At 57.1% G+C, this 26,610-nt stretch overlaps 1 protein-coding gene across 3 annotated transcripts in view; it reads right to left on the bottom strand.

Moving 5' to 3' along the window:
• Positions 1–26,254, bottom strand: part of TRIP10 (thyroid hormone receptor interactor 10) — a 530,573-nt gene extending 504,319 nt beyond the window's left edge. For 2 of the 3 annotated variants that reach the window (XM_069604418.1, XM_069604420.1), the window contains exon 1: positions 26,048–26,254. In XM_069604418.1, coding sequence (XP_069460519.1) covers positions 26,048–26,071 — 24 coding nt within the window. In that variant the 5' untranslated portion in view covers positions 26,072–26,254. The remainder of the gene's footprint in view (positions 1–26,047) is intronic. The other variant, XM_069604421.1, reaches the window with a different exon arrangement.
• Between the last annotated feature and the right edge of the window lie 356 nt (positions 26,255–26,610).

Below are 26,610 nucleotides of genomic sequence, written 5' to 3'. Positions count from 1 at the left end.
GTACAGGCAGCACTAGCAGCTCTAGTAGTATTAGGGAAAGTACTGGCAGCAGCAGTGATGGTACTGAGAGCACTAGCAGTAGCTGCTGGCAGCAGCTGCAATGGTACAGGCAGCACTAGCAGCAGTAAGTAGTATTGGGGAAGGCACTGGGAGCAGCTGCGACGGTACAGGCAGCACTAGCAGCACTAGTAGGATTAGGGAAGGTACTGGCAGCAGCAGTGATGGTACTGAGAGCACTAGCAGTAGCTGCTGGCAGCAGCTGCGATGGTACAGGCAGCACTAGCAGCAGTAAGTAGTATTGGGGAAGGCACTGCCAGCAGCCGCGATGGTACAGGCAGCACTAGCAGCAGTAGTAGTAGTAGTATTAGAGAAGGTACTGTTAGCAGCAGTGATGGTACCGAGAGCACTAGCAGTAGGTGCTGGCAGCAGCCATGATGGTACAGGCAGCACTCACAGTATTAAAGGAGAGTACTGGCAGCAGCCGCGATGGTACAAGCAGCACTCACAGTATTAAGGAGAGTACTGGCAGCAGCAGTGATGGTACCGAGAGCACTAGCAGTAGGTGCTGGCAGCAGCCCTGATGGTGCAGGCAGCACTCACAGTATTAAGGAGAGTACTGGCAGCAGCAGTGATGGTACCGAGAGCACTAGCAGTAGGTGCTGGCAGCAGCCGTGATGGTGCAGGCAGCACTCACAGTATTAAGGAGAGTACTGGCAGCAGCAGTGATGGTACCGAGAGGACTAGCAGTAGGTGCTGGCAGCAGCTGCGATGGTACAGGCAGCACTAGTAGTATTAGGGAAGGTACTGGCAGCAGCAGTGATGGTACCGAGAGCACTAGCAGTAGGTGCTGGCAGCAGCCGCGATGGTACAAGCAGCACTCACAGTATTAAGGAGAGTACTGGCAGCAGCAGTGATGGTACCGAGAGCACTAGCAGTAGGTGCTGGCAGCAGCCGTGATGGTACAGGCAGCACTCACAGTATTAAGTTGAGTACTGGCAGCAGCCGCGATAGTACAAGCAGCACTCACAGTATTAAGGAGAGTACTGGCAGCAGCCGCGATGGTACAAGCAGCACTCACAGTATTAAGGAGAGTACTGGCAGCAGCCGCGATGGTACAAGCAGCACTCACAGTATTAAGGAGAGTACTGGCAGCAGCAGTGATGGTACCGAGAGCACTAGCAGTAGGTGCTGGCAGCAGCCGCATGGTACAAGCAGCACTCACAGTATTAAGGAGAGTACTGGCAGCAGCAGTGATGGTACCGAGAGCACTAGCAGTAGGTGCTGGCAGCAGCCGTGATGGTACAGGCAGCACTCACAGTATTAAGGAGAGTACTGGCAGCAGCCGCGATAGTACAAGCAGCACTAGCGGCGGTATTAGGGAAAGTACAGGCTGCAGTTAAGAGAGCAGGGGCAGAAGGGGGCCAAGGGACTTGCAGTCTGCACCCGTGAAACACAGGGGAGGGTGTATTCTGCAGCTAGAGGCACAGCGCGGCCTGCAGCGTCACCCGAGAGGGGGCTCTCCATGGACTCGTCATCACAGGCACAGAATAAAAGCAGGTGCTTCCGAGGGGTCATCGCTGCAGGGGGCCTGGGAGTGCACCTGGGAGGCCAGCCCTGTCGCAGCATGCCCTGGAGTCAAAGATCGGCTTGCGATGGGGGTCGTGGGGGGCGGAGGGGCAGCCACGCTAAGAATGGGATCTGTAACCTCGGAGTGTAAACTGGGCCCATTCTCTGGAATTACATCAGCAAATAAGCGGCCGATAGGGTGGGCACACAGAGGCCGTGCCCCGGCCGCCTCGCCCCCAGGCCTGGGCTGGCCCATCCCCGGCCCGTGGAGGGGCCCCCTTGCCACGAGATTCGCCAGGCCCCTCTGAACTCGATACGAGGGCCTGCGCCTCCCCGTTTCCCTGTGCCAGGGGTCACGCATGTGGCTGCAATCAGTGCTCCGGGCCTCACACCACACGCTGCCTAAATGAGGGCCAAGTACTGCTTAGGGGTGTGGGAGGGGGAGGGGGGGGGTCTAGGCAAGTGAATCCCCTGGTGTCATCCTATGGAGAAGGCTTCTCTTCACCTGCAGCGGGCCATTGCAACACCTCTGCTCGCCTCTTCCCATCAGACAATCTGTGGGACCCTGCCCAGGGGATCACCCCAGAGCGAGCCCTGCGCACCAGCAGGTGCTCAGAGCAGTATACCGTGTCCGAATAGAAGCCATACTTCGCAGCACTAAAAACTCGTCTGCCCTCGGCCCCGGGGGTCTCTGCAATTGACCTGCTACCCACCGCCAATAAGATAGCTCACCCTCGCCCAGCGGGCACCCTGCAGTCCAGTTCCAATCCGAGCCACATCGGATCCATGAGTGATGGTCAGCGCCATCTTGGAGTGGCCCCTCTAGCTGCCATGTTGGATCCTTCTTCTTCTTATTATCGGAGGCGTGGGCGGACCCACGCAGGCGCTTCCCCATCCTATAGGATGATGTGCACCGTACCCACTAATTATTATTTGGCTCCATTTATGCTCACAACTCCTCCCACCTCCCCGTCTGCCTCACAAAATCCAACATCACACTACTCCTCCTCCTGCCTCTCTCCCCATCACCTCCCAATATAGACCTCCCAGTATAGTCCTCCCACTCAGCTCAGCCACACCCAACGCAGTCAATCGAACCCTCATCAATTCTCTCTCTGCAACATGTCTTTCACACCTAATCAAAAAATGTCCAACCGTTTCAGGCACCCCACACACCGCACAGTCCCTTGATTCACGCTTCCCTATTCGAAATAGACAGTCATTCAGCCCCACATGACCCATCATCAACCGGTTCAGCATCACCTCCTCCCCCTCCTCCATTCTGAACTCCCTGCATCCACCTTCACCGACACTTTCCCACGAACACCGAACATCCATGTGCCCTTCACCCCATTCACCCACCTCTCCTGCCACTCATCCAGGACCCGTCTCACCATCACAGCCTTCACCTCATTCACACTCAAAGGCAACCTCACATCAATCGCTCCCCTCCTCATACCCTTACCCGCCGCCAGATCCACCAACTCATTTCCCAAAATGCCACTGTGACTAGGAACCCACGCCAACTCCAAATCCATACCCCCGCGCACACACCGATCAATCTTCATCCTAATGTCCAAAATCACATCCTTCCTACCACCATCCCCTGCCACAATCGCCTGTAATCCACTCAATGAATCTGAGAACACCACCACTTTCTCATACCCCAACTCACACACCCTATCAATCACCAATGCAATCGCCACCAACTCAGCCGTACAAATAGACACATCATTCGTCAGTCGTCCTATTTTATACTCCCCAATGCTTTCTAGATAATACGCCATTCCCACTCTCCCAGACACAGGATCCTTTGAACCATCCGTAAACACCTTGTATCCTTCCTTTCCTGCCACATACTCCTGACCCAAAGCTTTGATTTCACCCCGCATACCTCTCTTCTTCGATACCACATTCGCCAACTCCAAACACACCTTTGGAGATCTCATCCACCTCAGCCTTCTCTCCAAATCCGTATCTGTCACAATCATCAAATCACCCACACCCCACTGAACTCCCTTCTCCCACATGTGAAACCCAAAAGTGCCCCCCTTCCTCCTCCACCGATCCCTGTAATAGTCAAACCTCCAATTATACTTCAAACATTCACGCACCGGATGAGCCACACTCTTCGCACTGCACTTCTCTCTAGCTGCCACGTCGGATCCATGAGTGATGGTCGGATCCATGAGTGATGGTCGGCGCCATCTTGGAGTGGCCCCTCTAGCTGCCACGTCGGATGCATGAGTGGTGGTCGGCGCCATCTTGGAGTGGCCCCTCTAGCTGCCACGTCAGATCCATGAGTGATGGTCGGCGCCATCTTGGAGTGGCCCCTCTAGCTGCCACGTCGGATGCATGAGTGATGGTCGGCGCCATCTTGGAGTGGCCCCTCTAGCAGCCACGTCGGATGCACGAGTGATGGTCGGCGCCATCTTGGAGTGGCCCCTCTAGCTGCCACGTCGGATCCATGAGTGATGGTCGGCGCCATCTTGGAGTGGCCCCTCTAGCTGCCACGTCGGATCCATGAGTGATGGTCGGCGCCATCTTGGAGTGGCCCCTCTAGCTGCCACGTCGGATGCATGAGTGATGGTCAGCGCCATCTTGGAGTGGCCCCTCTAGCTGGGCCCTGCAAGCAGCCATAGGTTGGAGCCGATTGCACACTGGTGCTGCTGGGAAAGGCTCACCTGGACTTCATTGGAGGATTCAACTGTCCTCACATTTGCTGAGAAACGGTTATACCCTTGTGCTTCCCTTAACCCTTCCTTTTTGCAACGCAGAACCTACAAAGTATATTGGTGACATATATAAATGCAAATCGCAGAGTCACCTCAGGGTGTAGGGGAAGTGTACTGAGCATATCCAAAGATTATTCACCAACGTATTGATTCTGTAAAGTCATTTCAAAGTTTACTTGAATTGTTACAATCCATTGCCTTTTTACAAGAATGCTTATTTAAAACTGATGTTAAATAATTAATTATTTATAACTGAAACCTTGAGTATAAGTGTTACTTGGCTACTTGTATTGACTGATTTCATCTGTACATCTCATATTTACCCCCCTGGCTGCTCAGTCGCACTACCAACTTATGTAGTACAGACGTATACCAAAAGGTGAGTTACCCAATTCCAAGCAGATAAGTCTTGTGTAGTATCACCCAGTGTGACTGCACCAATTCTTACCCCACATTTACACATTTAGGAACCCTTTCTCCACAGGAGACCAGGAAATGCAGGTGTTCAATGCAGTGACTTAAGAAGCGATTCATGCAGACAGGGCAGGTGAGAATGGATGCCCTCGTTTTCAGCTACAAAATTAGCGCACCACTTTTAGTTGTGTCTTTGCAGGACCTTAATGAACAGTTATGGGGGGGGGGTTTGGGGGGGGAGAGAGGAAAGCAGGGAGAAGAAACCGACTTGCAAGGAAACAGGACTGAGTGTAGTTAGTAGGAGAGGAGCAGGGTAATGAGAGAAGTAAGAAATTCTTGGTGATGGTGGGCCAGTAGCCCTCGTACCTGTTGAACATGAAGATATAAAACGGTCAGAAAGAATACGTAAAAGCTGATAACAGATTGGTGGATGCTTTGAAACACAAACAGAGTGGTTCTTCATCAATGATAAGGAATATGGAGGAAACCACCATCTTTAATGAAGCCACATTCCCTCAGGCTACCAGGCACCATTATAAGAGTGAAGGATTAAGTAATGATAGGGGGGAGTTGATAGGGAAGAAGGGAAAGGGGCATTAAATTCTGAAGGCCCGAGTACTCTTTTGGTTGGTGGGGAGCATGGTACAATTCACAGGAAGAGGGAGGAAAGACTGAAAGTCCAGGTATTATAGGAATAGGAAGAGAGAAGTATAGTCAGGAACATCTTAGCTGAGAATAATCTTAGTGATTCTAGGAAAAAAAGAGTAACTGGTTAGAGGGGAAATCGGCCGAAATAATCCACAAAGGAGAATAGAGTCCCAAGCAATTGTTGAAGGGGCACCCGTGGCAGTGGAACAAGCCTGCCGTTTGGCTGACACATTCAGTAATAGGGAAGAAAAGGAAAGTTGGGGGGCAGACCCAAGGTCAAGGGGGAGTCTTTCAGGTTACGGGATCCTATATACCCAGAAATGCCAAGCCCATTTTGAAATACTTGTTCAACGAAGGACATCCGGATTCCCTTCATAGAATCGGCATATTTGCCCTCTGATGAGATTGCGGCGTTGCGTCTTATTACATCTGCTGACATCCAAGTGGTCGATTTAATTAATCCGCTATGATTATGTAAGATTGGTTATCCTTTGTCCACTGGTACGAGACGCTCTGGTCTACTAATCTGATGTCTAATGGAAAATTATGTAATGATTTGAAAACATAGGACTTAATTTTATTTCAAGAAACAGGAGTAAAATAGAATTTGGTATTTGATGGATACAAGGTAATTAATATACATGCCCGTCAAGGGTTCAAGGATCGTCCAAAGGGTGGGCTGGCAGTGGCCATCAAGCAGGGGAGAGACATCTGATAAATAGATGAATGGAGTATTAGGGAGACCAACCTCATCATTGGTTTGGAAGTTGAGAAGGAAAGTGATATAGAATACTTACTCGTAATTAACGTATATGGGACCTCTGAATACTATTTACCGTCAACCTTGGAAAGTTTAAATACCCAAATAGAAGAATCTCTCTCCCGACTATCCAGGTGGAGAAATACTGCTTGCTGGTGACCTGAATGCTTACTGCAATATAGAAAAGATTGATGATCAAGACGATCTTATGATGAACCCAGATAAAGTGCCCAAGAATAAAAAAGAATTAGTGCATGGTTGCCAATGGCTGAATTTCGCGGATAGTTGAGGGTTGAAATTGGTGTATACTGACTTACCCACATGGTTGGTTGGGGGTTTAAATTCTGTAATGGACTACGTGTTCCCAACATTTAAAACCGTTTACCTGGATTACTAACTATGAAATTAAGTAAACCCCAGTACAGTGACCACGCTCAGGTATCTCTACAGTTGCGGTAGAGACTAAAAAGGATGTGGGCGATCAGTTGCTGAGCAAAGTAATTGTTAAACAGATTAAGGTGGACAGCTCATAACATGGTAAAATGTAACCCCCTAATGATGTTTGATTTTGACACTACCCCTAAGGAAGGAAAAATTGTCAGATACTTTGTCACTTTCCGACCTACTTTGAAAAAATACGGCAATGCTTTTGGCAACTGGGGGTAGAAGTCTGGGTAGAGGCCACAAAGAACGGCATGTGTTCGATCAAGAAGTGAAAGACAAGGAAACTCTTTTACATCGACAGATTAGAAAAAGCGCAGAATGAAAGAATAGGGAATGGCGACTCGATAGGGAACAGATTTGCACATTGAAACAGCCCTATAAGAACTAAGTTACAGCATGCCAAAATATACCAAGCTGATGGTGGACTCCATTAAGAGGAATAACTCGAGAGGGTTTTAGGAAATGGTTAATCAAAGTGAGGAAGGGCAACAACCGGTTACCAACCCCATTTCTGAGAAGGAATGGGTGTTCCATTTTAAAAAAACATCTATAAAATCTGAATGTCTGGCCCCTTACTGGTGGCTGCCTCCGTGGATGCTGTTGTGGATGGCTCCGCTGGCGGGGTCCGGGCAGGCACACCCGCAAAGCCCACAGGGCCTCCCCACCTCAGGTTGTTGCGCGTTCCCCCAGGCTAACTCACTGCGGGCGGTTCTTCCCTCTGCACAGGGTCGCTGGGGCCCTGCTCCTCCGCGGGGAAAGGCTCATCTCGAAGGGCCGTGAGCTCTGCTTTCTCGGCCGCTTCAGCTTGGCCGTAGCTGCTCCCAGGGTCTCACTCATTGCCAGCCAGGTTCACGGGATCCACTGGCTAAACGAGTTCATGTTCCCTGTGCCTTCCATTCTCTGAGTGCTAACAGCCAGGTCCTCTCTTCCCTTGGGCTGCAGCACTTCTTTAATGTCCGGCTTATGTTGCGGCCTTGTGCTGGCAGGAGGAGTTGCGCTCACGCACCTCTGTCCAGCACGGCCGCAGAGAGGGGGCGAACGCTACTCTGCACACCCAATACGAGGGTCCATCCCTGTCCCACAGGAGCAGAATGCTACTCTGCACACCCAATGCGAGGGTCCATCCCTGTCCCACAGGAGCAGAATGCTACTCTGCACACCCAATACTAGGGTCCATCCCTGTCACACAGGAGCAGAGAGTGGGCGAATGCTACTCTGCACACCCAATACGAGGGTCCATCCCTGTCCCACAGGAGCAGAATGCTACTCTGCACACCCAATGCGAGGGTCCATCCCTGTCCCACAGGAGCAGAATGCTACTCTGCACACCCAATGCGAGGGTCCATCCCTGTCCCACAGGAGCAGAATGCTACTCTGCACACCCAATACTAGGGTCCATCCCTGTCACACAGGAGCAGAGAGTGGGCGAATGCTACTCTGCACACCCAATACGAGGGTCCATCCCTGTCCCACAGGAGCAGAATGCTACTCTGCACACCCAATGCGAGGGTCCATCCCTGTCCCACAGGAGCAGAATGCTACTCTGCACACCCAATACTAGGGTCCATCCCTGTCACACAGGAGCAGAGAGTGGGCGAATGCTACTCTGCACACCCAATACGAGGGTCCATCCCTGTCCCACAGGAGCAGAATGCTACTCTGCACACCCAATGCGAGGGTCCATCCCTGTCCCACAGGAGCAGAATGCTACTCTGCACACCCAATACTAGGGTCCATCCCTGTCACACAGGAGCAGAGAGTGGGCGAATGCTACTCTACACGCCCAATACGAGGGTCCATCCCTGTCCCACAGGAGCAGAATGCTACTCTGCACACCCAATGCGAGGGTCCATCCCTGTCCCACAGGAGCAGAATGCTACTCTGCACACCCAATACTAGGGTCCATCCCTGTCACACAGGAGCAGAGAGTGGGCGAATGCTACTCTACACGCCACCTCCCTCACCCAAAGAAGCAACACTTCGGAATGTTGCCAACTAGCCTGGATGTACGTTCTCTCTGGCTTCGCTAAAGTCAAATGTATCCTTTTTTCTGGTGTCTAGAATGTGTCTTATTTTTGTTCTAAATAACATCATTTATCAAGGATGTGCTGCCAAGGCAATGTTATGATGTATGATGGGACCTGCGTGTGTAAAATAAAGCAACATTGTGCAAACACCAGTAAGTGCATTAGGCAATACGATTAGATGTCCGGCTAGTAATGGAACTGCCATGTCTTCCAAAAGCTCCAACCGACAAAGCATGAAACCCTTTCATGCCGCCTCATCCGGGCACTGCACCAGTGTCCTCCTCCCACAGGGAAGCTGAAATAGAGCTTGCCAAACTCAAAAGAGAACTCCCTTCCTCCTGGGGCCTCAGAAACACCCCCTCTCACCGGTCTCACTGTTCTAAACTCAATTTGGACCCTGTGCCGAGGCACCAACTGGTGGGAAGCTGGTGGGGTGGAGTAGAGGAATGCCTACCTCACCCAGCACAATGGGCTGCAGGAGAACACCCCTTCCTTGCTGACTGTAGGGGAACGCACCTAATCCTGCATTATGTAATTCATAACAGCAGAGATAGTACATGTTAAGAGCAGCCCGCTGGCCGGCGCCCTAGGCAGCAGCCTAGTCTGCCTGCTTCTTGCACCAGCCCTCTCTTGGAAAATGCAGACTCTCCATCCCGCTCCTGTACAAGCTACTTGCTCAGTAACGTTCTACAATGGAAGTGGTTTCTCCTTGTAATGTCCTAATGGATCCATTTCGCACAGCTCGTTCCCCACAGGGCATCAGTCTCCACCTCAATGAGTGGCTCCAGGGACCTCTTCCCAGGAAGCCAGCCTAACTCCCCCAGGGGACACCAGAGCCTCACTCCACCCCTTCCCAGGAAGCCAGCCTACCTCCCCCAGGGGACACCAGAGCCTCACTCCACCCCTTCCCAGGAAGCCAGCCTACCTCCCCCAGGGGACACCAGAGCCTCACTCCACCCCTTCCCAGGAAGCCAGCCTACCTCCCCCTGTGGACACCAGAGCCTCACTCCACCTCTTCGGAGGGAGCCAGCCTACCTCCCCCAGGGGACACCAGAGCCTCACTCCGCCTCTTCCCAGGAAGCCAGCCTAACTCCCCCAGGGGACACCAGAGCCTCACTCCACCCCTTCCCAGGAAGCCATCCTACCTCCCCCAGGGGACACCAGAGCCTCACTCCACCCCTTCCCAGGAAGCCAGCCTACCTCCCCCAGGGGACACCAGAGCCTCACTCCACCCCTTCCCAGGAAGCCAGCCTACCTCCCCCTGTGGACACCAGAGCCTCACTCCACCTCTTCGGAGGGAGCCAGCCTACCTCCCCTAGGGGACACCAGAGCCTCACTCCGCCTCTTCCCAGGAAGCCAGCCTAACTCCCCCAGGGGACACCAGAGCCTCACTCCGCCTCTTCCCAGGAAGCCAGCCTACCTCCCCCAGGGGACACCAGAGCCTCACTCCACCTCTTCCCAGGAAGACAGCCTACCTCCCCCAGGGGACACCAGAGCCTCACTCCACCTCTTCCCAGGAAGCCAGGCTGCCTCCCCCTGGGGACACCAAAGCCTCACTCCACCCCTTCCCAGGGAGCCAGTGAAACTCCCCCAGGGGACACCAGAGCCTCACTCCACCTCTTCCCAGGAAGCCAACCTAACTCCCCCAGGGGACACCAGAGCCTCACTCCACCGCTTCCCAGGAAGCCAGCCTAACTCCCCCAGGGGACACCAGAGCCTCACTCCACCTCTTCCCAGGAAGCCAGCCTACCTCCCCCTGTGGACACCAGAGCCTCACTCCACCTCTTCCCAGGAAGCCAGCCTACCTCCCCCTGTGGACACCAGAGCCTCACTCCACCTCTTCCCAGGAGACACCAGAGCCTCACTCCACCTCTTCCCAGGAAGCCAGGCTACCTCCCCCTGGGGACACCAGAGCCTCACTCCACCTCTTCCCAGGGAGCCAGCCTAACTCCCCCAAGGGACACCAGAGCCTCACTCCACCCCTTCCCAGGGAGCCAGGCTACCTCCCCCTGGGGACACCAGAGCCTCACTCCACCCCTTCCCAGGAAGCCAGCCTAACTCCCCCAGGGGACACCAGGGCCTCACTCCACCTCTTCCCAGGAAGCCAGGCTACCTCCCCCTGGGGACACCAGAGCCTCACTCCACCCCTTCCCAGGGAGCCAGGCTACCTCCCCCTGTGGACACCAGAGCCTCACTCCACCTCTTCCCAGGAAGCCAGACTACCTCCCCCTGTGGACACCAGAGCCTCACTCCACCTCTTCTGGAGGGAGCCAGCCTAGCTCCCCCAGGGGACACCAGAGCCTCACTCCACCTCTTCCCAGGAAAACAGCCTACCTCCCCCAGGGGACACCAGAGCCTCACTCCACCTCTTCCCATGAAGCCAGCCTTACTCCCCCAGGGGACACCAGACCTGCACTCCACCTCTTCTGAGGGAGCCAGCCTACCTCCCCCAGCGGACACCAGAGCCTCACTCCACCTCTTCCCAGGAAGCCAGGCTACCTCCCCCTGGGGACACCAGAGCCTCACTCCACCTCTTCCCAGGGAGCCAGCCTAACTCCCCCAGGGGACACCAGAGCCTCACTCCACCCCTTCCCAGGGAGCCAGCCTACCTCCCCCTGGGGACACCAGAGCCTCACTCCACCCCTTCCCAGGAAGCCAGCCTAACTCCCCCAGGGGACACCAGAGCCTCACTCCACCTCTTCCCAGGGAGCCAGTGTCATTCCCCCAGGGGACACCAGAGCCTCACTCCACCTCTTCCCAGGAAGCCAGCCTACCTCCCCCTGTGGACACCAGAGCCTCACTCCACCTCTTCCCAGGAAGCCAGCCTACCTCCCCCAGGGGACACCAGAGCCTCCCTCCACCTCTTCCCAGGAAGCCAGCCTACCCCCCCCAGGGGACACCAGAGCCTCACTCCACCTCTTCCCAGGAAGCCAGTGTCACCCCCCCAGGGGACACCAGAGCCTCACTCCACCTCTTCCCAGGAAGCCAGCCTACCTCCCCCTGTGGACACCAGAGCCTCACTCCACCTCTTCCCAGGAAGCCAGCCTACCTCCCCCAGGGGACACCAGAACCTCACTGCACCTCTTCCCAGGAAGCCAGGCTACCTCCCCCTGGGGACACCAGAGCCTCACTCGGCCCATGCCCGGCTCACGCTCAGTGTCCTCTAATGGATCTTTGCTCGGAGTCTGCCGCCGCCTGCTTCCTATGCTATATTTGCCTAAGTTAGAGCAACTACCCATAGGCCACACTAACCTATACCCGATAGTCGCACCCAGCATGTTGGTCCCTGCTATTTGAGAATTGCATTCAAACCTGGTTGCCAAATCTAGCATGCTTAGACTATGATAGTTGAAATGTGCATTTAGCGGGATAGCGGCATTTAGCCTGTTTAGACTATGATATTTGAAATTGCTAATTGACAACTTGGACTTACAGACCAGAGTCTTCCATTCCACATCCCTTATACAGTCCCCCAACATCAGCTGACTAGTAGCCTATCTGACCTACCTAGGGCTACCCACGTCCCTCAACCAGTATGTACACTCTTGGCTCAGGTAAACTTCTTACAGCTGCCCATTATAGGACAGTTTGGGTACCGCTTTATATTGCCCCCCTCTTCGTACTAGTAGCACAGACCTACAGTCTACCTACCAAAACTAGCAACGTGTTCCCACGCACCATCTCCTCTGCCAATTATTTCACCTGCCCTACTATGCTAGACACACAAAAACTCAATACAGTAATTAAAACGAACCAGTATCTAGAATACTCTGCACAAATGCCATGCAATACTACGGACAGAAATGTAAGACTACGCGCTCACCTATCCAAAATGCATGAGCTACCGGCCAAAGAAATTGAACAATTAAATCACCTAAAAAAGTACCTACCTCAGAAGGTAACCGCAGAGACCAATATGAAACACTCTAATCACAAAAGACCTATACTGAACTGTACTAAACAGACGCCCAAAGATAGACCTAGTACCACCTACCCCATGCCAGAAAGCCAGAAACCTAATCTTAAAGGAGCGCTCATAAACGGCAGGTCTCTAGTCGCCCATGCAACAGAGATATCAGATATCATACTGGCAGACAACCTAGACTTCCTGGCCATCTCAGAATCCTGGTTACATGACGCGGCAGGCCCTGCCCTATCGCTGGCAGTTCCAGATAACTATAGATACACCTCTAGAGGCGGTGGAATAGCAATCATAGCCAAGATTAGTCTAGACATGAGAATTGTCACAACCTCTTCCATGAAATCTTGTGAATGCCTCACAGTCAAAATCGCTACCTGCTAATTCACAAACACTAAACATCTTTCTTATCTACAGACCACCAGGTCCCATTGGAACCTTCGCAGAAGATATTTCTACGACCCTGTCAATAATTTAAAGAATACCTCCCAAGCGCTAGTGCTAGGCGACTTTAACCTACGCTACAATTGTCATGCCTGCTGGACATCTCTCTGGACCAGGAACGACCTCTCCATACAAAATGAGTTACGCCCATAGAACCACTAGACCATTCTACTCAAAATGGAGGTTGTTCGATGCATTGCCCGGAAAACAACGTCTGCATTTTTCACGTTGTTAAAATTCACGTGACTTAGTTCCGTCATGTGTATCACGGCAGTGCGTACTTAAGCAGCGTGGAAACGCCGATCGCTGCTTCTGATTAAGTCAATTTTGGCATTTTGTAGCTGAACTCCTGACCTGCGTTCTCGCATTTTCTTCAGCAACTTCTTTGGCCTTTTTTGAGCGCGTTTTCCTCCACACGCTAATTCCTGGAGCCGTGTATCCTGTTCGCGTGCCAAATCTCCACGCGGACGTTGTCTGCAAGCGCGGCTGTCCTGAGCTGCGTGTATCTTGTTCGCGTGCCAAATCTCCACGCGGACGCTGTCTGCAAGCGCGGCTGTCCTGAGCTGCGTGTATCCTGTTCGCGTGCCAAATCTCCACGCGGACGCTGTCTGCAAGCGCGGCTGTCCTGAGCGGCGTGTATCCTGTTTGCGTGCCAAATCTCCACACGCGGACGCTGTCTGCAAGCGCGGCTGTCCTGAGCTGCCTGTATCCCGTTTGCTTGCTCAATCTTCACGCGGAAACGCTGTCTCCAAGCGCGGCTGGCCTGGCTGCGTGTACGCTGTCGCGTGCAATCCTGCACGTGGTTTTCTGAACTTCTTTGAACCTTTGGTGCCTGTGACATTAACAGGTGAAAATCTAATTTTGTTCGCCGTGGGAAAGAAAGTATTTCATGAACTATTGGAAGGTGATTGTGCACAGTACTTTGGACGCTATCCTGTGGTGCACCAACCCGGTATCTAGCGTGAGCCTCGTGCCGTTCGGGATAAGTCTACCTTACTAATCTTCCCCTCCTTTATCTTTGTTTCCACTCCTGGGTTTCTTTATGAGACTTTCGTTGAATTCTTCAGTTTGGCCTTAACGTTAGTGTTTCGAATTAATGCTAATACTGTGCTATCATAGTGATTTGAGTTTGGGACAGTTTCTTATGATACTTTATCTATCCTAGGCATATCTTACGATACAATACCCACGCCCTTTCCAGTTATCCATCTCTCTGCCTGTTTTATCAGTCAGAGAGTTGTATCATTTGGAAGGTCTAATTTGACCTGCCTACAATCAAGTCGTGTGAAAAAGGATCCGGAAGAGCCATACCAATCGTATCCTTTTTTGGTTACCGTATCCTTTTCAATTGATACATTGGTGAGTTATGACAACAATGACACCAAGGATATCCATTCAACTGCCATCACTTTGACTTTGAAAGAGTTGTGATTCTCCCAAAAAGTTAACTTACCCACGCATAACAAAGGTCAAATTCTCGACTGGTTAGCAGAGCATAACTGCGAAGTAAACATTACGGATATTATACCTCACATCTGGAACGACCACCACCTGCTATTATTTACACTGACTACTAACCTTGCCATTGCCCCGACCTCGCCCGCCCCACCAGTACTCACGAGGAACAAAAAACTCACGACAGCTGAAAAACTGATGCCCCTCATAATACCCAAATTTAACTCGGCTCCAGACAACATGGATCCAAGCTCTCTAGTCGAACAGTACAATGAAGCTATGAACTCAGCCCTCGACCACATCGCTCCGCTCAAATTAAGGAACAGCAAACCTAAAAAACACATAAACTCTTGGTTTACTCCTCATCTTAAAAATCTTAGGCTACTCAAAAGAAAATTGGAAACTGCTTGGAGACTCTCTCAAATCAGTCGAAAATAAACTCAACCTAACTAAGGCCTCTTCCCAATATAAAAAAGACATTTTATTAGCCAAACAGGAAACTTACAATAACAGAATCTCTCAGGCTAAATCTAGTGTTAAAGGATTGTTCAGTATCTTGAAAGAACTGGAAACACCTATTGTATCACAAGAGAACTGCACCAATGACAAAAAGTGATGCTCCAGCATCCAACATGCCCTAACGAACAAAGTCACCAACTTACAAACTAAAATTGCCCCCAAGAAAGCCCCTCTAACGCCTCAAATCCCTCAGAGTACAGTTTTACCTTCACATTCTAAGCAACAATCACGTTTTTGCTTCTCTAAAGTAGACCATTGAGGTGGAAAAGGTCATACTGGGACTCAAACCGTCCAACTGCAAAGGCGATCAATGTCCGGCATAGCTTATTAAGGATGCGGCGAGAGAATTATCGCCCTTTATAACCAAACTCATCAATTCCTCCTTCACCACAGGCACTGTACCAAACAATCTTAAAGAATCTTGGGTACTGCCGTTATTAAAGAAGCAAACCCTTGACCCAGCCATTCCCACACACTTCAGGCCTATCACGACCGTGCCATTCCTTCTAAAAAATTTAGATAAAGTGGCCTATATGCAAATACAGAACTTCCTAGAATCTGACCATTTACTCAGAACTCGTCAATCTGGGTTCCGACCGCAACATGTACTGAGACAGTCTTAATTGATCTCAAGGCCCAAATAGATCAGTGCAGAAATAATGGACAAGCAGCCCAACTCCTTCTTCTAGACCTTTCGGCTGCATTTGACCTGGTTGACCATTCAGTCTTACATAGCCACCTAGACTCTGCAGCCCATTTCCCTACGGAGGCTATAACTTGGAAACTTGGATCAAGTCCTTTCTGAGTAACCGGACCATGAGAGTCTTCTCTCCATCAGCCTCAGCTGACCCAATCCCTATAACCTGTGGCGTACCACAGGGATCTTGTGTGTCACCGACCCTTTACAATGTATTCACTAAGCCCCTCTTAGACGAAATGGATCATCTGGGCATCGACTACACCAACTACGCAGACGATACCCAGATCCTCCTTCCGCTTTCAGGAGATTACGCCGTAGATCTGCCTCTAGTGAATAGAATCTACAGCATCGTTCAGGCATGGATGGCCACTAATGGTTTATGCCTGAACGACGACAAAACTGAGCTTATCCTAGGCACTCCAACTTACATATCCAAACTCAGCCCTGATTACGCTGACTTCACCATCGATGGCAACAACATAAAAGTAGCTAAAGAAGCGAAGACCCTGGGCTTTTACCTAGACGCCACCTTGAACCTCTCTAAACAAGTTAACTCATTAGCCTCTTCCACTGCATACACATGCAAACTCATTAGAGCTAGTAAACAATTCCTCTCTACAGACAGTTGCCTTACGCTTGCCAGAGCCCTCATACTTTCCAAATTGGATTAGTGCAATAGACTGTACATTGGAGCGAATAAACATACTATCCACAAAATTCAGGTTCTCCAGAACAATGTCTTAAGATCAGCTCTCAGGATTAACAGAAATGAGCATATCTCTGCTGTAAGAAGAGAACACAGATAGCTTCCACTTTTGATAAAATCCGACTCAAGATCGCCTCCCTTACTCATAAGTGCCTCAATAATAAGGCTCCGCCCTACCTCACGGACAGATTATGCAAAAAAACCTCGTCCAGACCGACAAGATCAGACAACACTAACTGCCTCCAAGTTCCGCGTTTCAGACTCTCAACTATAGGAGAACACAGCTTCCCAGTTAAGGCGGCGCAAATATGGAACTCCCTACCCCCTAGCATTAGAGAACCCCAGCCCTTCTCTAAATTCAGACAGAATCTAACCAACTGGCTAAGAGTAAATTATATCTAACTACTCAGACCAACACCTTTCTGACGCCTGCACTTGAACGCCCACCTCTGCTCTCTGATTGAACCGCACGTTGGATGTACAGAGTTCACCCTGTCACGTTGCTACTCGATCATGCAAGCTACACTGTAATGACCTGGGTGCCTCTCGACCATCTAATTAATACTGTACATAACTGCAACTGTATATTGCAACATGTCAGATATGACTGTATATCCCCTATGACTATCTTGTACACATGCACCCTGTAACTAAGTCACTTGATCTCTTCATTCACATTGTATATATCTGTATATGACAGCTTATTCGATGTCCCTGTATATTCTCTGTATAACTATGTAACCCTGTAACTAAACTGAACATATTCTTATCTTTTGCGCCCTGATGCCCCAGGGTCTGGTGCTCACTATAAATAAATAAACTAAACTCAACCTCTTCCCAGGAAGTCAGCCTAGCGCCCAGGGGAAACCAGAGCCTCACTACACCTCTTCCCAGGAAGCCAGTGTCACTCCCCCAGGGGACACCAGAGCCTCACTACACCTCTTCCCAGGGGGCCCCAGAACCTCGCTCCACCTCTTCCCAGGGGGCCCCAGAGCCTCACTACACCTCTTCCCAGGGGGCCCCAGAACCTCGCTCCACCTCTTCCCAGGGGGCCCCAGAGCCTCACTCCACCTCTTCCCATGGGGCCCCAGAGCCTCACTCCACCTCTTCCCAGGGGGCCCCAGAACCTCGCTCCACCTCTTCCCAGGAAGCCAGTGTCACTCCCCCAGGGGACACCAGAGCCTCACTCCACCTTTTCCCAGGGGACCCCAGAGCCTCACTCCACCTCTTCCCAGGGGGCCCCAGAGCCTCACCCCACCTTTTCCCAGGGGACCCCAGAGCCTCACTCCACCTCTTCCCAGGGGGCCCCAGAGCCTCACTCCACCTCTTCCCAGGGGGCCCCAGAGCCACACTCCACCTCTTCCCAGGAAGCCAGTGTCACTCCCCCAGGGGACACCAGAGCCTCACTCCACCTTTTCCCAGGGTACCCCAGAGCCTCACTCCACCTCTTCCCAGGGGGCCCCAGAGCCTCACTCCACCTCTTCCCAGGGGGCCCCAGAGCCTCACTCCACCTTTTCCCAGGGGACCCCAGAGCCTCACTCCACCTCTTCCCAGGGGACCCCAGAGCCTCGCTCCACCTCTTCCCAGGGGGCCCCAGAGCCTCACTACACCTCTTCCCAGGGGGCCGCAGAACCTCGCTCCACCTCTTCCCAGGGGGCCCCAGAGCCTCACTACACCTCTTCCCAGGGGGCCCCAGAACCTCGCTCCACCTCTTCCCAGGGGGCCCCAGAGCCTCACTCCACCTCTTCCCATGGGGCCCCAGAGCCTCACTCCACCTCTTCCCAGGGGGCCCCAGAGCCTCACTCCACCTCTTCCCAGGGGGCCCCAGAGCCACACTCCACCTCTTCCCAGGAAGCCAGTGTCACTCCCCCAGGGGACACCAGAGCCTCACTCCACCTTTTCCCAGGGGACCCCAGAGCCTCACTCCACCTCTTCCCAGGGGGCCCCAGAGCCTCACTCCACCTCTTCCCAGGGGACCCCAGAGCCTCACTCCACCTCTTCCCAGGGGGCCCCAGAGCCACACTCCACCTCTTCCCAGGAAGCCAGTGTCACTCCCCCAGGGGACACCAGAGCCTCACTCCACCTTTTCCCAGGGGACCCCAGAGCCTCACTCCACCTCTTCCCAGGGGGCCCCAGAGCCTCACTCCACCTCTTCCCAGGGGACCCCAGAGCCTCACTCCACCTCTTCCCAGGGGGCCCCAGAGCCTCACTCCACCTTTTCCCAGGGGGCCCCAGAGCCTCACTCCACCTCTTCCCAGGGGGCCCCAGAGCCACACTCCACCTCTTCCCAGGAAGCCAGTGTCACTCCCCCAGGGGACACCAGAGCCTCACTCCACCTTTTCCCAGGGGACCCCAGAGCCTCACTCCACCTCTTCCCAGGGGGCCCCAGAACCTCGCTCCACCTCTTCCCAGGGGGCCCCAGAGCCTCACTCCACCTTTTCCCAGGGGACCCCAGAGCCTCACTCCACCTCTTCCCAGGGGGCCCCAGAGCCTCACTCCACCTCTTCCCAGGGGGCCCCAGAGCCACACTCCACCTCTTCCCAGGAAGCCAGTGTCACTCCCCCAGGGGACACCAGAGCCTCACTCCACCTTTTCCCAGGGGACCCCAGAGCCCAACTCCACCTCTTCCCAGGGGGCCCCAGAGCCCCACTCCACCTTTTCCCAGGGGACCCCAGAGCCTCACTCCACCTCTTCCCAGGGGGCCCCAGAGCCTCACTCCACCTCTTCCCAGGGGGCCCCAGAGCCACACTCCACCTCTTCCCAGGAAGCCAGTGTCACTCCCCCAGGGGACACCAGAGCCTCACTCCACCTTTTCCCAGGGGACCCCAGAGCCTCACTCCACCTCTTCCCAGGGGGCCCCAGAACCTCGCTCCACCTCTTCCCAGGGGGCCCCAGAGCCTCACTCCACCTTTTCCCAGGGGACCCCAGAGCCTCACTCCACCTCTTCCCAGGGGGCCCCAGAGCCTCACTCCACCTCTTCCCAGGGGGCCCCAGAGCCACACTCCACCTCTTCCCAGGAAGCCAGTGTCACTCCCCCAGGGGACACCAGAGCCTCACTCCACCTTTTCCCAGGGGACCCCAGAGCCTCACTCCACCTCTTCCCAGGGGGCCCCAGAGCCTCACTCCACCTTTTCCCAGGGGACCCCAGAGCCTCACTCCACCTCTTCCCAGGGGGCCCCAGAGCCTCACTCCACCTTTTCCCAGGGGGCCCCAGAGCCTCACTCCACCTCTTCCCAGGGGGCCCCAGAGCCACACTCCACCTCTTCCCAGGAAGCCAGTGTCACTCCCCCAGGGGACACCAGAGCCTCACTCCACCTTTTCCCAGGGGACCCCAGAGCCTCACTCCACCTCTTCCCAGGGGGCCCCAGAACCTCGCTCCACCTCTTCCCAGGGGGCCCCAGAGCCTCACTCCACCTTTTCCCAGGGGACCCCAGAGCCTCACTCCACCTCTTCCCAGGGGGCCCCAGAGCCTCACTCCACCTCTTCCCAGGGGGCCCCAGAGCCACACTCCACCTCTTCCCAGGAAGCCAGTGTCACTCCCCCAGGGGACACCAGAGCCTCACTCCACCTTTTCCAGGGGACCCCAGAGCCCAACTCCACCTCTTCCCAGGGGGCCCCAGAGCCTCACTCCACCTTTTCCCAGGGGACCCCAGAGCCTCACTCCACCTCTTCCCAGGGGGCCCCAGAGCCTCACTCCACCTTTTCCCAGGGGGCCCCAGAGCCTCACTCCACCTCTTCCCAGGGGGCCCCAGAGCCACACTCCACCTCTTCCCAGGGGGCCCCAGAGCCACACTCCACCTCTTCCCAGGAAGCCAATGTCACTCCCCCAGGGGACACCAGAGCCTCACTCCACCTTTTCCCAGGGGACCCCAGAGCCTCACTCCACCTCTTCCCAGGGGGCCCCAGAACCTCGCTCCACCTCTTCCCAGGGGGCCCCAGAGCCTCGCTCCACCTTTTCCCAGGGGACCCCAGAGCCTCACTCCACCTCTTCCCAGGGGGCCCCAGAGCCTCACTCCACCTCTTCCCAGGGGGCCCCAGAGCCACACTCCACCTCTTCCCAGGAAGCCAGTGTCACTCCCCCAGGGGACACCAGAGCCTCACTCCACCTTTTCCCAGGGGACCCCAGAGCCCAACTCCACCTCTTCCCAGGGGGCCCCAGAGCCTCACTCCACCTTTTCCCAGGGGACCCCAGAGCCTCACTCCACCTCTTCCCAGGGGGCCCCAGAGCCTCAATCCACCTTTTCCCAGGGGGCCCCAGAGCCTCACTCCACCTCTTCCCAGGGGGCCCCAGAGCCACACTCCACCTCTTCCCAGGAAGCCAGTGTCACTCCCCCAGGGGACACCAGATCCTCACTCCACCTTTTCCCAGGGGACCCCAGAGCCTCACTCCACCTCTTCCCAGGGGGCCCCAGAACCTCGCTCCACCTCTTCCCAGGGGGCCCCAGAGCCTCACTCCACCTTTTCCCAGGGGACCCCAGAGCCTCACTCCACCTCTTCCCAGGGGGCCCCAGAGCCTCACTCCACCTCTTCCCAGGGGGCCCCAGAGCCACACTCCACCTCTTCCCAGGAAGCCAGTGTCACTCCCCCAGGGGACACCAGAGCCTCACTCCACCTTTTCCCAGGGGACCCCAGAGCCTCACTCCACCTCTTCCCAGGGGGCCCCAGAGCCTCACTCCACCTTTTCCCAGGGGACCCCAGAGCCTCACTCCACCTCTTCCCAGGGGGCCCCAGAGCCTCACTCCACCTTTTCCCAGGGGGCCCCAGAGCCTCACTCCACCTCTTCCCAGGGGGCCCCAGAGCCACACTCCACCTCTTCCCAGGAAGCCAGTGTCACTCCCCCAGGGGACACCAGAGCCTCACTCCACCTTTTCCCAGGGGACCCCAGAGCCTCACTCCACCTCTTCCCAGGGGGCCCCAGAGCCTCACTCCACCTTTTCCCAGGGGACCCCAGAGCCTCACTCCACCTCTTCCCAGGGGGCCCCAGAGCCTCACTCCACCTTTTCCCAGGGGGCCCCAGAGCCTCACTCCACCTCTTCCCAGGGGGCCCCAGAGCCACACTCCACCTCTTCCCAGGAAGCCAGTGTCACTCCCCCAGGGGACACCAGAGCCTCACTCCACCTTTTCCCAGGGGACCCCAGAGCCTCACTCCACCTCTTCCCAGGGGGCCCCAGAACCTCGCTCCACCTCTTCCCAGGGGGCCCCAGAACCTCGCTCCACCTCTTCCCAGGGGGCCCCAGAACCTCGCTCCACCTTTTCCCAGGGGACCCCAGAGCCTCGCTCCACCTCTTCCCAGGGGGCCCCAGAACCTCGCTCCACCTCTACCCAGGGGACCCCAGAGCCTCACTCCACCTCTACCCAGGGGACCCCAGAGCCTCACTCCACCTCTTCCCAGGGGGCCCCAGAGCCTCACTCCACCTCTTCCCAGGAAGCCAGTGTCACTCCCCCAGGGGACACCAGATCCTCACTCCACCTTTTCCCAGGGGACCCCAGAGCCTCACTCCACCTCTTCCCAGGGGGCCCCAGAACCTCGCTCCACCTCTTCCCAGGGGGCCCCAGAGCCTCACTCCACCTTTTCCCAGGGGACCCCAGAGCCTCACTCCACCTCTTCCCAGGGGGCCCCAGAGCCTCACTCCACCTCTTCCCAGGGGGCCCCAGAGCCACACTCCACCTCTTCCCAGGAAGCCAGTGTCACTCCCCCAGGGGACACCAGAGCCTCACTCCACCTTTTCCCAGGGGACCCCAGAGCCTCACTCCACCTCTTCCCAGGGGGCCCCAGAGCCTCACTCCACCTTTTCCCAGGGGACCCCAGAGCCTCACTCCACCTCTTCCCAGGGGGCCCCAGAGCCTCACTCCACCTCTTCCCAGGGGGCCCCAGAGCCTCACTCCACCTCTTCCCAGGGGACCCCAGAGCCTCACTCCACCTCTTCCCAGGGGGCCCCAGAGCCTCACTCCACCTCTTCCCAGGGGACCCCAGAGCCTCACTCCACCTCTTCCCAGGGGGCCCCAGAGCCTCACTCCACCTCTTCCCAGGGGGCCCCAGAGCCACACTCCACCTCTTCCCAGGAAGCCAGTGTCACTCCCCCAGGGGACACCAGAGCCTCACTCCACCTTTTCCCAGGGGACCCCAGAGCCTCACTCCACCTCTTCCCAGGGGGCCCCAGAACCTCGCTCCACCTTTTCCCAGGGGGCCCCAGAGCCTCACTCCACCTCTTCCCAGGGGGCCCCAGAGCCACACTCCACCTCTTCCCAGGAAGCCAGTGTCACTCCCCCAGGGGACACCAGAGCCTCACTCCACCTTTTCCCAGGGGACCCCAGAGCCTCACTCCACCTCTTCCCAGGAAGCCAGTGTCACTCCCCCAGGGGACACCAGAGCCTCACTCCACCTTTTCCCAGGGGACCCCAGAGCCTCACTCCACCTCTTCCCAGGGGGCCCCAGAGCCTCACTCCACCTTTTCCCAGGGGACCCCAGAGCCTCACTCCACCTCTTCCCAGGGGGCCCCAGAGCCTCACTCCACCTTTTCCCAGGGGGCCCCAGAGCCTCACTCCACCTCTTCCCAGGGGGCCCCAGAGCCACACTCCACCTCTTCCCAGGAAGCCAGTGTCACTCCCCCAGGGGACACCAGAGCCTCACTCCACCTTTTCCCAGGGGACCCCAGAGCCTCACTCCACCTCTTCCCAGGGGGCCCCAGAACCTCGCTCCACCTCTTCCCAGGGGGCCCCAGAACCTCGCTCCACCTTTTCCCAGGGGACCCCAGAGCCTCACTCCACCTCTTCCCAGGGGGCCCCAGAACCTCGCTCCACCTCTTCCCAGGGGGCCCCAGAACCTCGCTCCACCTTTTCCCAGGGGACCCCAGAACCTCGCTCCACCTCTTCCCAGGGGGCCCCAGAACCTCGCTCCACCTCTTCCCAGGGGCCCCCAGAACCTCGCTCCACCTCTTCCCAGGGGGCCCCAGAGCCTCACTCCACCTCTCCCCAGGGGACCCCAGAGCCTCACTCCACCTCTTCCCAGGGGGCCCCAGAGCCTCACTCCACCTCTTCCCAGGGGGCCCCAGAGCCTCGCTCCACCTCTTCCCAGGGGACCCCAGAGCCTCACTCCACCTCTTCCCAGGGGGCCCCAGAACCTCGCTCCACCTCTTCCCAGGGGGCCCCAGAGCCTCACTCCACCTCTTCCCAGGGGACCCCAGAGCCTCACTCCACCTCTTCCCAGGGGGCCCCAGAGCCTCACTCCACCTCTTCCCAGGGGACCCCAGAGCCTCACTCCACCTCTTCCCAGGGGGCCCCAGAGCCTCACTCCACCTCTTCCCAGGGGGCCCCAGAGCCACACTCCACCTCTTCCCAGGAAGCCAGTGTCACTCCCCCAGGGGACACCAGAGCCTCACTCCACCTTTTCCCAGGGGACCCCAGAGCCTCACTCCACCTCTTCCCAGGGGGCCCCAGAACCTCGCTCCACCTCTTCCCAGGGGGCCCCAGAGCCTCACTCCACCTCTTCCCAGGGGGCCCCAGAGCCTCACTCCACCTCTTCCCAGGGGACCCCAGAGCCTCACTCCACCTCTTCCCAGGGGGCCCCAGAGCCTCACTCCACCTCTTCCCAGGGGGCCCCAGAGCCACACTCCACCTCTTCCCAGGAAGCCAGTGTCACTCCCCCAGGGGACACCAGAGCCTCACTCCACCTTTTCCCAGGGGACCCCAGAGCCTCACTCCACCTCTTCCCAGGGGGCCCCAGAACCTCGCTCCACCTCTTCCCAGGGGGCCCCAGAGCCTCACTCCACCTCTTCCCAGGGGACCCCAGAGCCTCACTCCACCTCTTCCCAGGGGGCCCCAGAGCCTCACTCCACCTCTTCCCAGGGGGCCCCAGAGCCTCACTCCACCTCTTCCCAGGGGGCCCCAGAGCCTCACTCCACCTTTTCCCAGGGGGCCCCAGAGCCTCACTCCACCTCTTCCCAGGGGGCCCCAGAGCCACACTCCACCTCTTCCCAGGAAGCCAGTGTCACTCCCCCAGGGGACACCAGAGCCTCACTCCACCTTTTCCCAGGGGACCCCAGAGCCTCACTCCACCTCTTCCCAGGGGGCCCCAGAACCTCGCTCCACCTCTTCCCAGGGGGCCCCAGAGCCTCACTCCACCTTTTCCCAGGGGACCCCAGAGCCTCACTCCACCTCTTCCCAGGGGGCCCCAGAGCCTCACTCCACCTCTTCCCAGGGGGCCCCAGAGCCACACTCCACCTCTTCCCAGGAAGCCAGTGTCACTCCCCCAGGGGACACCAGAGCCTCACTCCACCTTTTCCCAGGGGACCCCAGAGCCTCACTCCACCTCTTCCCAGGGGGCCCCAGAGCCTCACTCCACCTTTTCCCAGGGGACCCCAGAGCCTCACTCCACCTCTTCCCAGGGGGCCCCAGAGCCTCACTCCAACTTTTCCCAGGGGGCCCCAGAGCCTCACTCCACCTCTTCCCAGGGGGCCCCAGAGCCACACTCCACCTCTTCCCAGGAAGCCAGTGTCACTCCCCCAGGGGACACCAGAGCCTCACTCCACCTTTTCCCAGGGGACCCCAGAGCCTCACTCCACCTCTTCCCAGGGGGCCCCAGAACCTCGCTCCACCTCTTCCCAGGGGGCCCCAGAACCTCGCTCCACCTTTTCCCAGGGGACCCCAGAGCCTCACTCCACCTCTTCCCAGGGGGCCCCAGAACCTCGCTCCACCTCTTCCCAGGGGGCTCCAGAACCTCGCTCCACCTTTTCCCAGGGGACCCCAGAACCTCGCTCCACCTCTTCCCAGGGGGCCCCAGAACCTCGCTCCACCTCTTCCCAGGGGCCCCCAGAACCTCGCTCCACCTCTTCCCAGGGGGCCCCAGAGCCTCACTCCACCTCTCCCCAGGGGACCCCAGAGCCTCACTCCACCTCTTCCCAGGGGGCCCCAGAGCCTCACTCCACCTCTTCCCAGGGGGCCCCAGAGCCTCGCTCCACCTCTTCCCAGGGGACCCCAGAGCCTCACTCCACCTCTTCCCAGGGGGCCCCAGAACCTCGCTCCACCTCTTCCCAGGGGACCCCAGAGCCTCACTCCACCTCTTCCCAGGGGGCCCCAGAACCTCGCTCCACCTCTTCCCAGGGGGCCCCAGAGCCTCACTCCACCTCTTCCCAGGGGACCCCAGAGCCTCACTCCACCTCTTCCCAGGGGACCCCAGAGCCTCACTCCACCTCTTCCCAGGGGGCCCCAGAGCCTCACTCCACCTCTTCCCAGGGGGCCCCAGAGCCACACTCCACCTCTTCCCAGGAAGCCAGTGTCACTCCCCCAGGGGACACCAGAGCCTCACTCCACCTTTTCCCAGGGGACCCCAGAGCCTCACTCCACCTCTTCCCAGGGGGCCCCAGAACCTCGCTCCACCTCTTCCCAGGGGGCCCCAGAGCCTCACTCCACCTCTTCCCAGGGGACCCCAGAGCCTCACTCCACCTCTTCCCAGGGGGCCCCAGAGCCTCACTCCACCTCTTCCCAGGGGGCCCCAGAGCCTCACTCCACCTCTTCCCAGGGGGCCCCAGAGCCTCACTCCACCTCTTCCCAGGGGGCCCCAGAACCTCGCTCCACCTCTTCCCAGGGGACCCACCATCCCACCAGGAGTGGCTCTACGCCCGCTGCTTGGCTGGAGAGGCTCCCGTGGCCTCCCTCTCCGTCTGGCAGAGTGTGAGCCCCCTCCCGTGCCCCTCCCGGGCTCTCGCACTCACCCACAGGTCGCTGCCCCAGTCCATGGCTCCCGCGGGCGGCTCCTCTCAGGGAGGAGGGGTGGGGGGCGCAGCTCCGGCTCTGCCTCGGGGCCCTTGCAAGTTCCGGGGCCCTCTGGGTGGGCTGGGAAAGGAGGGGGGCTCCGCTCTGTGGAGACAGGAAGTAAATCCAGGGAAGAGCAGCAGCACCACCGGGATCAGACCACGCCCAGCGACCCGAAGCCCCGCCCCCGCCGCGAGACGGCCGCGCCCACTGCCCCACCCGCCTGCAGCGAGGAGGCCAGCGGGCCACGCCCCCACGGCAAGGACCGCCCAACCGCCGCCCGTAGACTCCAGGCCTCCAGCGGGAGGCCACGCCCACAGCAGGGGGAGGCCGCGCCCACAGCAGCGGGAGGCCGCGCCCACAGCAGCGGGCGGCCGCGCCCACAGCAGGGGGAGGCCGCGCCCACAGCAGGGGGAGGCCGCGCCCACAGCAGCGGGAGGCCGCGCCCACAGCAGGGGGAGGCCGCGCCCACAGCAGCGGGAGGCCGCGCCCACAGCAGCGGGCGGCCCGGGCATCCAGTCCC

Source organism: Ambystoma mexicanum, chromosome 3q (assembly GCF_040938575.1).
Source record: "Ambystoma mexicanum isolate Mex_15411 chromosome 3q, UKY_AmexF1_1, whole genome shotgun sequence".
In the NCBI taxonomy this organism is placed as follows: domain Eukaryota; kingdom Metazoa; phylum Chordata; class Amphibia; order Caudata; family Ambystomatidae; genus Ambystoma; species Ambystoma mexicanum.
This window is presented reverse-complemented; position numbering and strand designations above follow the sequence as displayed.